The following is a 13,679-nucleotide window of genomic DNA, read 5'->3' as shown; positions in this document are numbered from 1 at the left end:
GACTGAAAAAAATAGTGAAAAAAGCAGCCAGTCCAAGCAGTCCAAAGAAAAACTCTAAAACTCCTTCATGAAAGCGTTCAGAAGTATTTCTCAAAGTCTTTAAAAAATACATCAGTATTGTGTTTTTCTCCTTGGACACAAGGAGAAACTATATTATAATTGTACTGTACTATTATTTCCTGTAACTGGTTCATAAAAAAACCCATCAGCTTGAAATTATAAATATTAAAAGACAAATGGAACATTTTCAAGAGCCTTTCAGTGCAAATGCTGAGATGTATGTTGATGCTTAGTCAAGTAGCCATTTGGAGAAAGATAATCAGATTATAGCCTGATAACCTAATTTCCATCTGTTGTTTCTTTTCAGACTGCAATGAACCTTTTCTACCTTGCCCTCATAGGCCATGGGCTGTCTCTGACTTCCCTCCTCATCTCCCTAGCAATTTTTTTCCATTTCAAGTGAGTCAACTTCTGTTATATGAGCGACTTCCATAGACGGATGCTTCTCAGTCTGTGCATAACATAAAAGCGTTGTGGCATAACTTCAGTTTTCTGTTTTTCCAGGAGTTTGAGCTGTCAAAGGATCACCCTTCATAAGAACCTCTTCTTCTCTTTTGTTCTGAACTCTGTGATCACCATCATTTTGCTGAGTGCAGTGGCCAACAACCAGGAGGTCGTGCAGAGGAATCCAGTCAGTTTCTTATTATTTGTATTGATTCACTTGACTGTAGCCTCACAAATGTCTCTATTAGTTTAATGTGCATCATTACACCGGTCATTCTAGTTTAATATTAAACTTAATCAATTGCTATAAAACAGCAGCTGGTATCCACATGTATTATGTGTTTTCCTTCCTCAGACAAGCTGTAAAGTGTCCCAGTTTATTCACCTGTACCTGTTTGGCTGTAATTACTTCTGGATGCTGTGTGAGGGGATATATTTGCACACTCTCATCGTGGTGGCAGTGTTTGCTGAGAAGCAGCATCTGATGTGGTACTATCTCCTAGGATGGGGTAAGAAGAGGATATCAGTCAGCTAATCACTACATTTTTCTAACTGAAGGGTCTTTCTTTACCTAACTTGCTCACTTTGTTTTGCAGGCTTTCCTCTTATCCCAGCCACCATACATGCCGTAGCTCGGAGCTACTACTACAACGACAAGTGAGTTAACGCCAATGCTTGTGCAAGCAGTTCTCCTGTATAATATTGTATCACAGATTGCTGTGATAGATTTGCTGTTATGTGATGCAACGTTACTGTTGTGTAAACCTTTTTCGTACTGCTCTCCTCTGCAGCTGCTGGATTAGCTCAAAAACATCACTGCTCTACATCATCCACGGCCCCATCTGTGCTGCTCTTTTGGTAAGAATGCTACTTCTTTTCTTTCCTAACCCCAATCAGTTTCAACAAATAATTCACTATATATCTATTTACTAGAATAAACCAGCTGATTTGTTTCATGTTTCTCTTGCCACACTGTTTGTTGCGCAAAGAGTACAATAAGCTGCTTTTGTCCTCCTCTGAGGGGACTCTGTGAGGGGTCCTGTGAGCAGGACACAGTCTCAGAACATGCATAAATGTGTTTGTCTTGTGAAATCAATGCATCTTCCCCTTTGAGAATCCACCCACTGGTCCCCAAGCTTATGTTGTTTTCTAGGAATTCACCTAATCAGCACATTGGAGCATGCTTCAGAGAACGCTGGTCCCTTAGGACAGTCTGTACTAAATGTTCAGCCTCCAACATCCTTTAAAATGTTATGTGTAGGTTTCCTATCCTTACCGTGTATCAGAAGTAGACTCAGTGTCTTATAATACTGCAGTAACGGAAACTGAAGACTTTCTCGGCTTATTAGAAAAAGCAAACATTCCTCTTTGATTTTTTGTTAACACTTGTCTTGTTAGGATTGACGTGTTTAAAGAAATGATGCATAAAAGTAAGTAAGTAAGTTTATTTATTAAGCTCTTTTCATAGACAGGTAGTCACAAAGCGCTGCACGCAGAGATTAAAATAAACAGTACGATAAATAGCAAAATGCACAATATACACAATATAGAGTTTAAATGTAAATTAAAAATATAAAAATGTAAAAAGCATTGGTCAACAGAAAGCTTGTTTAAACAGTAAAGTTTTTAACTGTTTTTTAAAGGATTCCACAGAGTCAACCAAACGTAGTTGTAGAGGTAGACTGTTCCACAGCCTTGGTGCCACAGACTGAAAGGCTCTGTCCCCTTTCGTCTTCAGACGTGTTCTGGGAGCAACCAACAAACTCTGAGTCTGTGAGCGGAGACAGCGAGCAGTAGTGTATTTTGTGAGAAGCTTGGATAAATAATCTGGGGCTTGGCCATTTAGTGCTCTGTACGTTAAAACAATAATTTTAAAACGAATTCTAAAATCTATTGGGAGCCAATGTAAAGAACATAAAATAGGAGTGATGTGAGCTCGCTTGCTAGAGCGAGTTAGTAGTCTGGCTGCTGCGTTTTGTATAGCTTGGAGGCGAGAAAGAGATGATTTATCCAAGCTGGTAAACAGGGAATTACAATAATCTAAACGCGATGACACAAATGCATGGACAATACAAAGAAGCTTTGTAGTCTCTTAATAATTCAAATACAGTACTGTGCAAAAGTTTTGATTTCTTTATCATTTGCTTCCAATGAACTAGAAGTACTTGTAATATTTTAGAAGTGGTCTTAAGCAATAGTTCTCCGGGCTGAATGTCTTTCAACATTTTCAGTCCAGTCCTTGTACCAGACTATTTTCAGAGGAATCAGCATGATGTGCATTGTGCCCTTAAAAAAATCTGAGGAAACTCCTCAAGAGGAGGACAAAAAAGAATAACCTACAGCAAGTAAACAGTGTCTAACAAGCATGTCACCAAGAAAGTGCCATACTGCTCTTTATGCTCTTATACTTGAGCCATTGCTTGTTTTCACATCCTATCAAAAGACTAGACTGTAATGCTGATTTATATATGACTTCCCCCTTTAGGTTAATTTGTTCTTTCTACTCAACATCGTGCGAGTTCTCATCACCAAACTGAAGGTGACCCATCAAGCAGAATCAAGTCTGTACATGAAAGCTGTGAGAGCCACGCTCATCCTGGTCCCTCTGCTTGGAATTCAGTACGTCCTGCTTCCCTACAAGCCAGAGGGACGGGTCTCTTCGGAAATATATGACTACATCATGCACATACTCATGCATTACCAGGTGAGACAGCGGTTATTAATCAGTGTGAAGGTTTGAGGGGATTCTCGTCATTTCTACACATTCATATAGAGCATAGAAAGCCGACTGCCTGTGGCATCTACGGCAGTCTTTAACTGTTCTGTTTGTGTAGTTCTGTTGTCATTCTATCATGCATATTTATTTTATTATGAAAATTGATTGCTTTGTCTCCTTCAGTGCTTGAGACATGTATTTTAATAAAATCATTTGTTAAATGGACATTAACCTCATTGTTTTCTAGCTTTTAACAACAGTCAAACATTCTCATTAGCCAGAGAAAAGACTTTGTTTGTCCAGCCCAGGCAAGAACAGCAGGAAGTAAGGCACAAATTATCTGAGCTGAAAGAGACTGAAATCCGTTGGATGTTGATGAAGCGTTATCTGATCATCTTGAGCTGTCCCAGTGTGCACAGTGCAGGGAAAATGTCTTGAGTAACAGCCTGAATCAGCTTTCAAAATGTATTCACTTTGACCTCTTAAGTTTCCCTGCTTCACAGCACTTTAGACCCTAAGATGTTGTCTACAAACGACTTTCCTGAGACCAATTAGCAAGCTGTATGTCATCTCTCTTTTAATGTTTCTTTTTTTCATTACAGGGTCTGCTTGTGGCCACCATCTTCTGCTTTTTCAATGGAGAAGTAAGACGGGGTTATGCCCTTTTATTATTCTTTTTTTTTTTTTTTTAGATATTTCAACACATGTACACACCCTATCCCACACTTGTGCTGACCTCATGGTTGAGAAGGGTCATGCGTTGACAGGGTCATTCCCCCGGTGCTATTCTTCCAATGTTGGGGAAACTAATATGTAGTCATAACATTTCAGGCTACCAGCTTGATTACACTGAATGAAATTACAGCAAAGATATCCTAGAGAATAATCTAGCATGTTAAATTAAAAACTCTTGGAATGGGCTGTCCAAAGTACACCTTTGTTCAAAGGTCTTACTTTTTTGTCAGACCCCCCCAAAAAAAGAAAATGCTGGTGATGCAAAAGTTTAGGAATGTTATCTTTCATTTTCTACAACCCATGAAACTTCAGTCCAGGTCAGCGAATTACTAAAGTAGCTTACATCATCTTTGAGCATTTAGTAATAAATGGTAAAAATAAATCAAAACCTATGATTCTGGATGCTTGCAAATGCATTGTTTCTACTTGCTTTCCCTGTGGTTACAACTGAAAAAAAAAGAGCTTACAGTAGATTAAAGGAAGGTCAATTACAGCAGAGAAGCAATTTTTAAAATAAAATAAAATCACCTGAATCTATGCCCCAAGCTTGCTTGTGCTTACAGCTGTTGAGTAAAGACAAAAGTCAGACTACTTCTCCAGCATTGCTCTCCAAACACTGAAAATTATGCTGCTAGCAAGCAGCCATGAGCTACATGCTGATTACTGTCAATTTTGCAGGCAATTGGTCTGCACAGAACTTGACTTGATGTGAATGGTTTACAAGATCCACTAAGTAACTTCCCTTTGATATTTATCTTATGATTTTACTACCATAGTGTGTCCTAACCTTGTGCTCATTATACGCTCAAAGAAAAAGTGGCATTGTTATTTCTGTACTCAGAAACACTGACTCAGTAAGGCACAATAGAACGATGCTTTAATCAAAACACGTTTTTCTCAAAGAGAGCTTCAGAGAGAATTTACAGTGAAAGATAAACAATGCTATGTGAAGAAATGGGTCATGCATGTTCCAAGTTTTGCTTTCAGGAGTGCCTCAACTCTTCATGAAATAGATACACCAGTGTGCTGGAACCATCACACAGCTGCTGCAGACTTGTTGCTGCACATCCATGATGTGACATGTCCTGCCACATCCGAGAGGTGCTCTGTTAGACATAGATTTGGTGAATGTGGAGGCCATTTCAGTACAGTGAACTCATGTTTACTTTGCTAGAAGCAGGCATTAGGAGACGGGCACACTGTGGCAATAGAGGGATGGGCATGGTCAGCAACAACAGTCTGGCTGTGAAATTAGCACCAAGGGGCCCAAAATGTGACAAGAAAGTATATCTCACTCCATATCTCAGACCACCACCAGCAGCCTGAATTGTTTGCATGCTTTCATGTTGTTTACACTAGTTTCTGACCTTACCATCCGAATGCTGCAGCAGAAATTGATGCTATTCAATCTTTTTCAATCTTCCATTGTCTGATTTTTGTGAGCCTGTGTGAAACATAGTCAGTTTCCTGTTCTTAGCTACCAAAACTGGTCGTCTGCTGCTGCACTCCATCTGCTTCAAGTTTCGGAGTATTTGCGTTTAGATATACTCTACTGCATCCCTTAGCTGTAATGAATGGCTATTTGAGTGACTGTTGCCATCAGCTGAAAGCAGTCTGGTCATTGTCCTCTGACATTTGAAGTCAACAAGGCTTTTCTCCAAGAGAACACCCGCTCAGTCAATATTTTCTCTTTTTGGACCATTCTCTGTAAACTCTAGAGATGGTTGTGTAGGTTACAGCCCGTCTGGCACCAACAACCATGACCCTTCAGCAGATTGTCAGTCTGAATGCCTACATGCTGTTGCTGCCATATGTTTGACTAATAAGGCATTTTTACAAAATAGCAGTTGAATTGATGTCCCTAATAAAGTGTCTCTGTGTCACAAGAATCTAATGAAGAACTAGAAAACAGAAGCACCCCTCCCCTGGTTCTCTGTGTATATATGTGCCCAACTAACCCACAAGCTGTTTGTTCTCCTTTTCGTACCCTGTCTTCCTCCCTCTTTTTCAATTCTTTCACCTCTCATTAGTGCATTGAGATCTGACTGACCCAAGTCCCTAAGGCCTTGGCCAAACCCCAACCTCAGTACATGCTTACTGCATCTGCCATTGTCTACTAGAAACGTTGTCTAAATAGTCTCAAGTAGTGAATTACCATCCAAAAAATGAAGACATCAATATTATGCTGTGGTTAGCATAACAGCACACTATTTTAGAGTTAGGTAGACTCTCAAATTGCCCTCGAATTTATTACAGTTGTGCAAAAAATTTCCATGATGCCCTGCCGTTGTTCGTCGAGCAAAAACTAAAGCATCTAAAGCCCTTGTGTTACTTGGTACTTCTAGCTTTAAGCTAGGCTAGCCATGTCTCTGCTGTTTCTTGGTTGCTTACCAACAATCCTCCTGAGACTCTATCACGTCCCAAAGGATGAAGTCATTTTAAGATCATATTTAAAATTGTGGGAAATAAACAGATGCGCTTTCTCTCATAGATTAAGGTGATAAGAGGCATATCCCGCAAAGTGACGTCTTTTAGAAGTCATTTTTGGACGTATAATTTTGGTCCGCTGAAGGGGTTGTTTTGTAACAACAAGCGACGTCTTTTGTCTACATCCATTATACTTGTGTTGATGTCCGTATGACTTCCATGTATGGAATATTTATAGTACAAACAAATAAGTTAATTAAAATTAAAATAATTAATTAATTAAAATAAATAAAACAGTTAAAGCAAAACTGGAACATTAAAAATAACAAGCAAAACAAAAAAAAAGATAACAAACAATAAATCATGTAATCAAGTAATCCATATATTTATATGTATCATGTTGATAACAACAATTTTTATATTTTTAAATAAAAAAATATTAAATTTATTAATCATGTAAATTTCCTGCACCTATCATAGACATCCACATGACCTCCAAAAATATTACCCAGTCTAAAGTTCAAATGTTGAACATCATATTAACGTCCAGGTTGGGTCATGGTTAGACGCCAAAACTGTGGACCTTGTTTGGACATCGCATAGATGTCCAGAATCGGTCATGGACCAATGGACCCAATATAGACATTATCTGAACGTCTATCCGACGTCCATTGTTTAGTGGTGTTATCATGTCTGTGAGTCATTTTAAAGGTTTCATATCAGCACAGATAAAAGAAGAAATGCAGTTCTTTGCAGGGGAATATTTTCCTATTTTCTTTCCCGAGTATCAGAAAATGTGAAAATGCTTATCAATTTTTATTTCTACTACTGCTTCAACTTTTCAAGTTTCGGATAATATACAATCATCATCTTCATATTTAAGAAATTCATCAATGAATTTCTTATACCGCTTTATCAATTAATTGTCTTTGAGTCAACTATTTCACTAACTATGTGATAATCAGTTGTTTCATGCTTACACAATTGGAGCTAGAAAGCTTTTAGCCTATATAAACATTAAGACAAAAACTTCACCTTAACTTTGGCTCTGTCTAAAGCACAGCTGTCGAACTCCAGTCCTCGAGGTCCGGTGTCCTGACATCTTTACACGTGTCCATGCTGCAACACACCTGAATAAAATTTAGTAGTTCCTTACCTCTATAGAACTTGACTATAGGCTGATGTGGCAATTCAGCCATCTGATTTGTGTTACAGCAGCTTCAGAGTGAATGAACACTGTGCAATAAAAGTAGTTTTAGAATTATTTTTTTTTTAAACTTACACTTTTATTAAAATATACTTGTGTAGGGTTGGGGGTTGCCACCTTGGCATACAGTCAAGTCTTGCTAATGACCTACAAATTTTATTCAGGTGTGTTGCAGCAGGGACACTGCTGTAAAAGTTTCAGGATACCGGCCCTTGAAGGTTAAAAGAATTCTGTTAACTGTTGTTTACCAATGTTGTCCTAAGATTTTACAAAAGTGTAATTGTCAGAAAGTCACCCTAGACTTTTCACAGATGTGCATGGAGAAGCTGGTGCCAAAAAATAAACCAAAAACCGAAGCAAAAAAACCCCAAAACATCTAAATATTTATTTTTCTATTTTGTTCTGCCATCTTATGCAAAATTACTTTGGGCTTATCACTTGAACTCTCAGGCTTTATATCACCTTTGTAAGCTTTCCTGTCAGCTAATATCTGATATATGATCCCTCTGGTCAGGTCCAAGCTGTTCTGAGGCGGCACTGGAACCAGTATCATATCCAGTTTGGCAGCAGCATAGGAAACCACTCGGATGCCCTGCGCTCAGCTTCCTACACAGCTTCCTCCATCACTGAGGTACAGGGCTGCTACAGCATCGACGGTCACTCGGAACACATGAACGGCAAAGGCTGCCACGACTCAGATGCCTCCATACTCAAGTCAGACAGCCCCTTCGCCTGACACAAACAGTGCTCTCAGACTCTGTCCATCCCACCATCACCCTTAAAATCTGCCACATGCTTGGAGCTCGCCATCCGGGAAAACTGGCCACTTGAGGGGAAAAAAGGATTGTCCATCCGGGCTGTCATGCATCTGAAGGAAATTATGACTTCTTATCCACACCAACACAGGTCCTTTAACTGTACTGTACGGTGAGCTTGATACAGCTACTCCTGTGCTGTGCTTTGTCTACAATTTGCATCTGAACTGCTTTACTTGGACTACGATGCTTTCAGATCTTTCAGCCTGACTAAATCATTTTTAAATCAATAATTACTGACTGCTTGATTATCCTCCCGGGTTCATGTTGTGCACAAAAGGCCTTTGGTTACACTGTAAATTCTTTTGACACAGTTAGTGCCAAACCAAGAAATCTTGCCTGCCTCATTTATTTTTTCATTATCAATAATGAATCAGATAGGACGTCTAACATGTGCATATTGAAGTATTAAACATATCTGTATCTTTCACATGTTAAACTTAATTTATCAACATATTCTTGTTTATTAAATGAAAATGGATTAAATATCATACAGTATTTATGAAAGGTTTATATGTTACATGTTTGTTTTTTTATTTTCAAAATTAAATACTGCTATAACTTGCCAGCAGCACAGAAACTTTTCTTTGTTTCAGTGTTTGTTCCTGTGTGTGCAGTTCATGCAGGCGATTTTGGTTCGCACCACTAGCTCACGCTCTTCATTTCTAGTCATGCTGATGTTTGCACCTGCTCAAGTGATCCTTACTAACGTGTGCATCAGTTAGGCCACATGGTTGCAATGTTTACGGAATATTATCAAAGAGAAGCCACATTTGAATGTTGACAGCCAATGGTGTGTTTCATTTGAACTTGGAATTTTCCCAACCAAAAGTTTGTTTTTTGTTTTTTAACTGGAACACCCCCCTCAAATCTGACTTCCAATTCGGAAGGTTGGAGAATTCCCACCAACAACGATTTTACAATCCAGTATAGCAGTGCATGTAATCTGTAAAGCTTATATTGCTGAATAAACCATATTCAGAGCATTGACCACGTTTTGTGTGTGAACATGCAGCAGTGGTGTTTTCCAGCTTATAAAATAAGCAAAGCGCTATATTGCTAGTCAAGGATGAATGGCTCTATCTTGCGAAGGAGCAGAACGCCGCTAGGACGCACTCGGCTCGGGAGTGACATCACACCCCACTCTGATGTGCAACTTCCAAGGCAAATGAAATGCAGCATTTGTTTAAAGCCTTGGCTCCTTTAAGCACACATCACATTTACTTTTACTGCTGTCTTTATCCTTACCCCTCTTAAAGCATAATAATTAAGATGTCAACAGTACTCAGTTTTCAGACAGAATGCAGGAAGTTAATTGGATGACGTGCTGCTTTTTCCAGTACCGTAGTAGGAAGAAAATTAAATCAAATTGAAGAAGACCAGAATTACCGATTTGTAAGAAACTCAATTTATTTGAGAACTTCAGGCCGCTAAATCCCGATATAGGTGGGATTACTTTTGCATTTTGTCCCCGTCTTTTTACAGGATAGTCATGCTACGAAACAATATCTTAAGGCCAGTATGAACGTTTGAATTCAGTGATCATATAATCAGTTTGCACATAAAAAATGAAAAGTGCAATAGAACCAGGCAAAATCGTGATGCAAATGAAGCAAGCAACATTAATGTCCACTAACGTGTCCTGCTACACTGAAGAAATTAAAAATGGCAAAAGAGAAGAAGCATTAGATCTCTGTGAAGTGTCAAGGAATAACGTTCCTTATTTTCATGCATGAGCAAATTATACAAATCTCCAAAACTTCCACTGCCTGTTTGTTTTAGGTCTGACTGGTGCTTTCTCAGTTACTTTGATATGAATCCTACCTGGGGCAAAACCCTTCTTACCTCAGTGAACCAAATCTTTATAGTGATTAGTGGATAAAAATGCATGCATTAATTTAGCCTACTCTTATTCCCAGGGTTGAAATACTGATGTTTTGTCAAAGCCACTGGAGTCTCCAATACTTACAAGGTTGTGGTACTACAACACACCTAGTTTAAGGGGTCTCTTGTCCCCAAATCATCACATATTGACACTTGTAGAGGAGCTCTTGGTGTTGTATTTAACCACACTGGTTTAGAGCAATTTTTATACATGCAGGGTTATGAATTTACAAACCATGGTCCCTTCCTATGCCTGGTAGTTTTACTATTTACTACTATTATTTCTGATATTTCTGTATGGGACGCCAGTGACATCTGATAGAATGTCGATATTTTGTGACCAGGGATGAAAACACACAATTTACTCTTCTTTTTGTGATTTATTTAAAGGCTAAAAGTATTTTATTCCCCGAGAGTGAGGTATAAAGAAGACATTAAGGGTTAAGGTATATGATTTTATTTTTTGGAAAGAGCCCTCTGCTTTAGCACAGTGCTAATGCTAGTCTGCACACAGCCTTATTAAGAAGTATACATGATAAACTTGTCACATTTTACACCACAAAACACTAAAAATTGTAAAAATGTGTACTGATAAAACAGTTTGAAAGCATTTACTTCATTTTTAAATGTGTGTTCTTAGTGCTCATTCACATCACAGAACCTTCTTTGAACTTTTGTTTCTTTTTTTTATTTGTCTTTTTTCTCTTCACTGTAAATCATTTTAACACATTTTCCATAATGCTGGGAACACATGTCACTATCAGTCAATGTAAATATTTTGTAAATCTAACATTTCTGCAAAGAGGACAAGTGTGAAGTGTGCGTATGCATGATTTATATATACAGTATAAATGAGTACAGTATACTCATGAAAGCATTCAACCACTGTCTGTGTTTTGTTTTTTTTAATGGTAGTAACTCTTTCATAAGATTCATTTGTGAAAAATCTCATGGATATCTGAAATAACCACCAATGAAAAGGTCAATACATTTACATTGCTAGCTATTCATTTATGTATGATAACTGTTGTATGTTTCCATTGTCAGTCTTTAATACAGCTGTGACTTAAAGCACTTATTTCTTCACTAAACAATGAATTGGCATATTTTTAAGAAACATTATTAGTAAGTGGTTAATGTTTGAGGCAGAACCAATCAGTTTGCGTCATATGTTCTCAGTATTCATTCTGTATTGATTCTATGTGAGATCAGGCTTTAATATCCGACATACAGTTTGTAGTTTTATCATATCAGATCTGCAGGACAGTTTCTTCATTTAAACATAAACAATACAATCTGCATGTATGGTTGACGCTGTACTGCTTTGCAGCACGTGATTCATGTACAATGGGAAAGCTATAAAGTATCCATAAATAGTCATTTATTGTGTAGGAATGCCTCATAATCATTGATGAAAGTAATTTCAGATTTGTGGAAACGCCATAGGCTTTTGGTAAATGTAGTAAATCTTGTGTATCATTTAAGTTGTGTATTTATGTGTGAAATGTTTTCATATGACTCTTCAAAGGATTTGTGATGTCCCCGATGACACTTGGTAAAATGTTGTAAAGTATGACAAAAGTATTGAGGACTATGTCTGTAGGTTTTGTTTATACTGTACTGTATCTAACTTTGGTAGTCTTGACACATTGACTTCACACTGCTGTTTGAATGTAAATGGTTTTGTTTTATTCTCTGGATGTGAAGAACGTATACACATATATTTACGTACAATGTCTCTTTTTTTATTATTTCACTGAATTAGACAATGTCGCTATCTTGTGTGTATCTACATACTAATACAGTATGTAGATACACAATATACTATATTAGTATACAATGCAATGTCTATGCAATAGTTAAATTGCTGTGCTGCAGCAACTGCGTCCGAATTTGTGGAGGAATTTCTGAACTTCTATTTAAAATCGTTGAGGTTCTGGCTGGACTCTGAATGTAAACAGTGAATTTCTGTGAGATGGCAACAGATATGACAAACTAAGCAGACTGACTTTATGCACTGAAGTTGCTTCGAAGATAGCAACTGACTGCAAGTGGTTGCAGACTAGTCCCCATCTCTCAAAGGCAACAGTAACAATAATTATGGTTGTGCCACAGTCTCTAACCACCGGTTTCCTTAATTTGACTGTATGATTAGCAAAAGATACCCAAGCTAAAGACCTGCATCAAACTGCAGTACAATGCCCATAAAAAGTCCTGTTCAGTTTGCTAAACTCTCGCCTGCATCATTCTACAGCCATTCAAGCAAATCTATTCAATTTAATACTTCGGTGTAACATTTCATATCATTCTCACTTGTCCCATCTACTATATACTTGATTTATGAGTTTTGTGTTGAAGTGAAACATCCCAAAAGAACACAGTGTAACTGAATTGTGTAGTTGATTTGACACGTCTGGGACTCTGTAGTGGGGGCTGTTGTAATGAGAAACATCTGCTATGTTGCCAAAGAGTCCCCACTGAAACCGTCAAAGCGAACAAACAAGCTTCATTTTTTTTATGTTGTTCCGTTCCCGAATCCCTTAAGCGTTGGGTAATTTCTGAAGAGTCTATTAAAAAAATCATGTGATAATGGGAGATTATGACTAACACCATATTAATACAAATTACTTAATTTAACCTAGTTTATGAGCAACATATTAACAGGTGACTAAGTGCACAAAACTTGAAAGTGTTGCAAAGTACAGAAAGACCATGAGGTGCAATAATATTTTTTTTATTAACATTGCACAGACAAGTTGAATTTTATAGAGTGAAAAATGATTCATGGTCCCGCACTTTGATACGTTTTTCTACAAATCTATAACCTGTCATGTCTTATGCATTTAGAACTGTCTTAATTCTTCATGGCACGGACTGAACTAAGCGTAGGATTCCTCACAGATTTTGGTCCATGGCTGCTGGCTGATGGTCAATCCAGCTGGAAGCTGCGGTACCATCAGTATAATGACAGTAGCATGGGTTGCTCTGATCTGCTTAAACGCTGACTAGGAAAACTGAGCAATACATACTTTAAAATATGAAAATATGAGTTTTTTAACAGATATTTTACCTTGATTATGTATTACAAACATCAGCCATCCACAACCTTAGCATGTTTTTATGTGTATAAGCTCCATTGACAAACCATGTCTCAGTGAATTTACTCTTTAATTTGGAATTAATGTTCATGCAAATCGAGACAATGTAGGGCTTAACACTGAATACAACCCTAATGCTACTAATGCTGTTCTTGGTATAATGTTCATAAATATTTCAAATAAGCAAGGTCTTAATGGAATATTTAGCGGTATAATATTATTTATGGGACTATAAGAGATTATATTGATGAGAGTGTGCACTTTAGCAGCGCACTATACTTTTAAGCATAAAA

At 37.7% G+C, this 13,679-nt stretch overlaps 1 protein-coding gene across 3 annotated transcripts in view; it reads left to right on the top strand.

The window, feature by feature from the left end:
- LOC146370264 (calcitonin gene-related peptide type 1 receptor) overlaps window positions 1-12,015 on the top strand; it is a 33,194-nt gene extending 21,179 nt beyond the window's left edge. For all 3 annotated transcript variants that reach the window (XM_084908876.1, XM_084908875.1, XM_084908877.1), the window contains 8 exons: window positions 368-459; window positions 565-691; window positions 860-1,013; window positions 1,101-1,161; window positions 1,296-1,362; window positions 2,990-3,208; window positions 3,823-3,864; window positions 8,104-12,015. In XM_084908876.1, the coding sequence (XP_084765002.1) occupies window positions 368-459; window positions 565-691; window positions 860-1,013; window positions 1,101-1,161; window positions 1,296-1,362; window positions 2,990-3,208; window positions 3,823-3,864; window positions 8,104-8,325 (984 nt within the window). In that variant the 3' untranslated portion in view covers window positions 8,326-12,015. The remainder of the gene's footprint in view (window positions 1-367; window positions 460-564; window positions 692-859; window positions 1,014-1,100; window positions 1,162-1,295; window positions 1,363-2,989; window positions 3,209-3,822; window positions 3,865-8,103) is intronic.
- The last annotated feature ends 1,664 nt before the right edge of the window (window positions 12,016-13,679 follow it).

The sequence above is a fragment of the Perissodus microlepis genome, chromosome 16 (assembly GCF_051167445.1).
Source record: "Perissodus microlepis isolate ML-2025 ecotype Zambia chromosome 16, ASM5116744v1, whole genome shotgun sequence".
NCBI classification, from domain to species: Eukaryota; Metazoa; Chordata; class Actinopteri; order Cichliformes; family Cichlidae; genus Perissodus; species Perissodus microlepis.
This window is presented reverse-complemented; position numbering and strand designations above follow the sequence as displayed.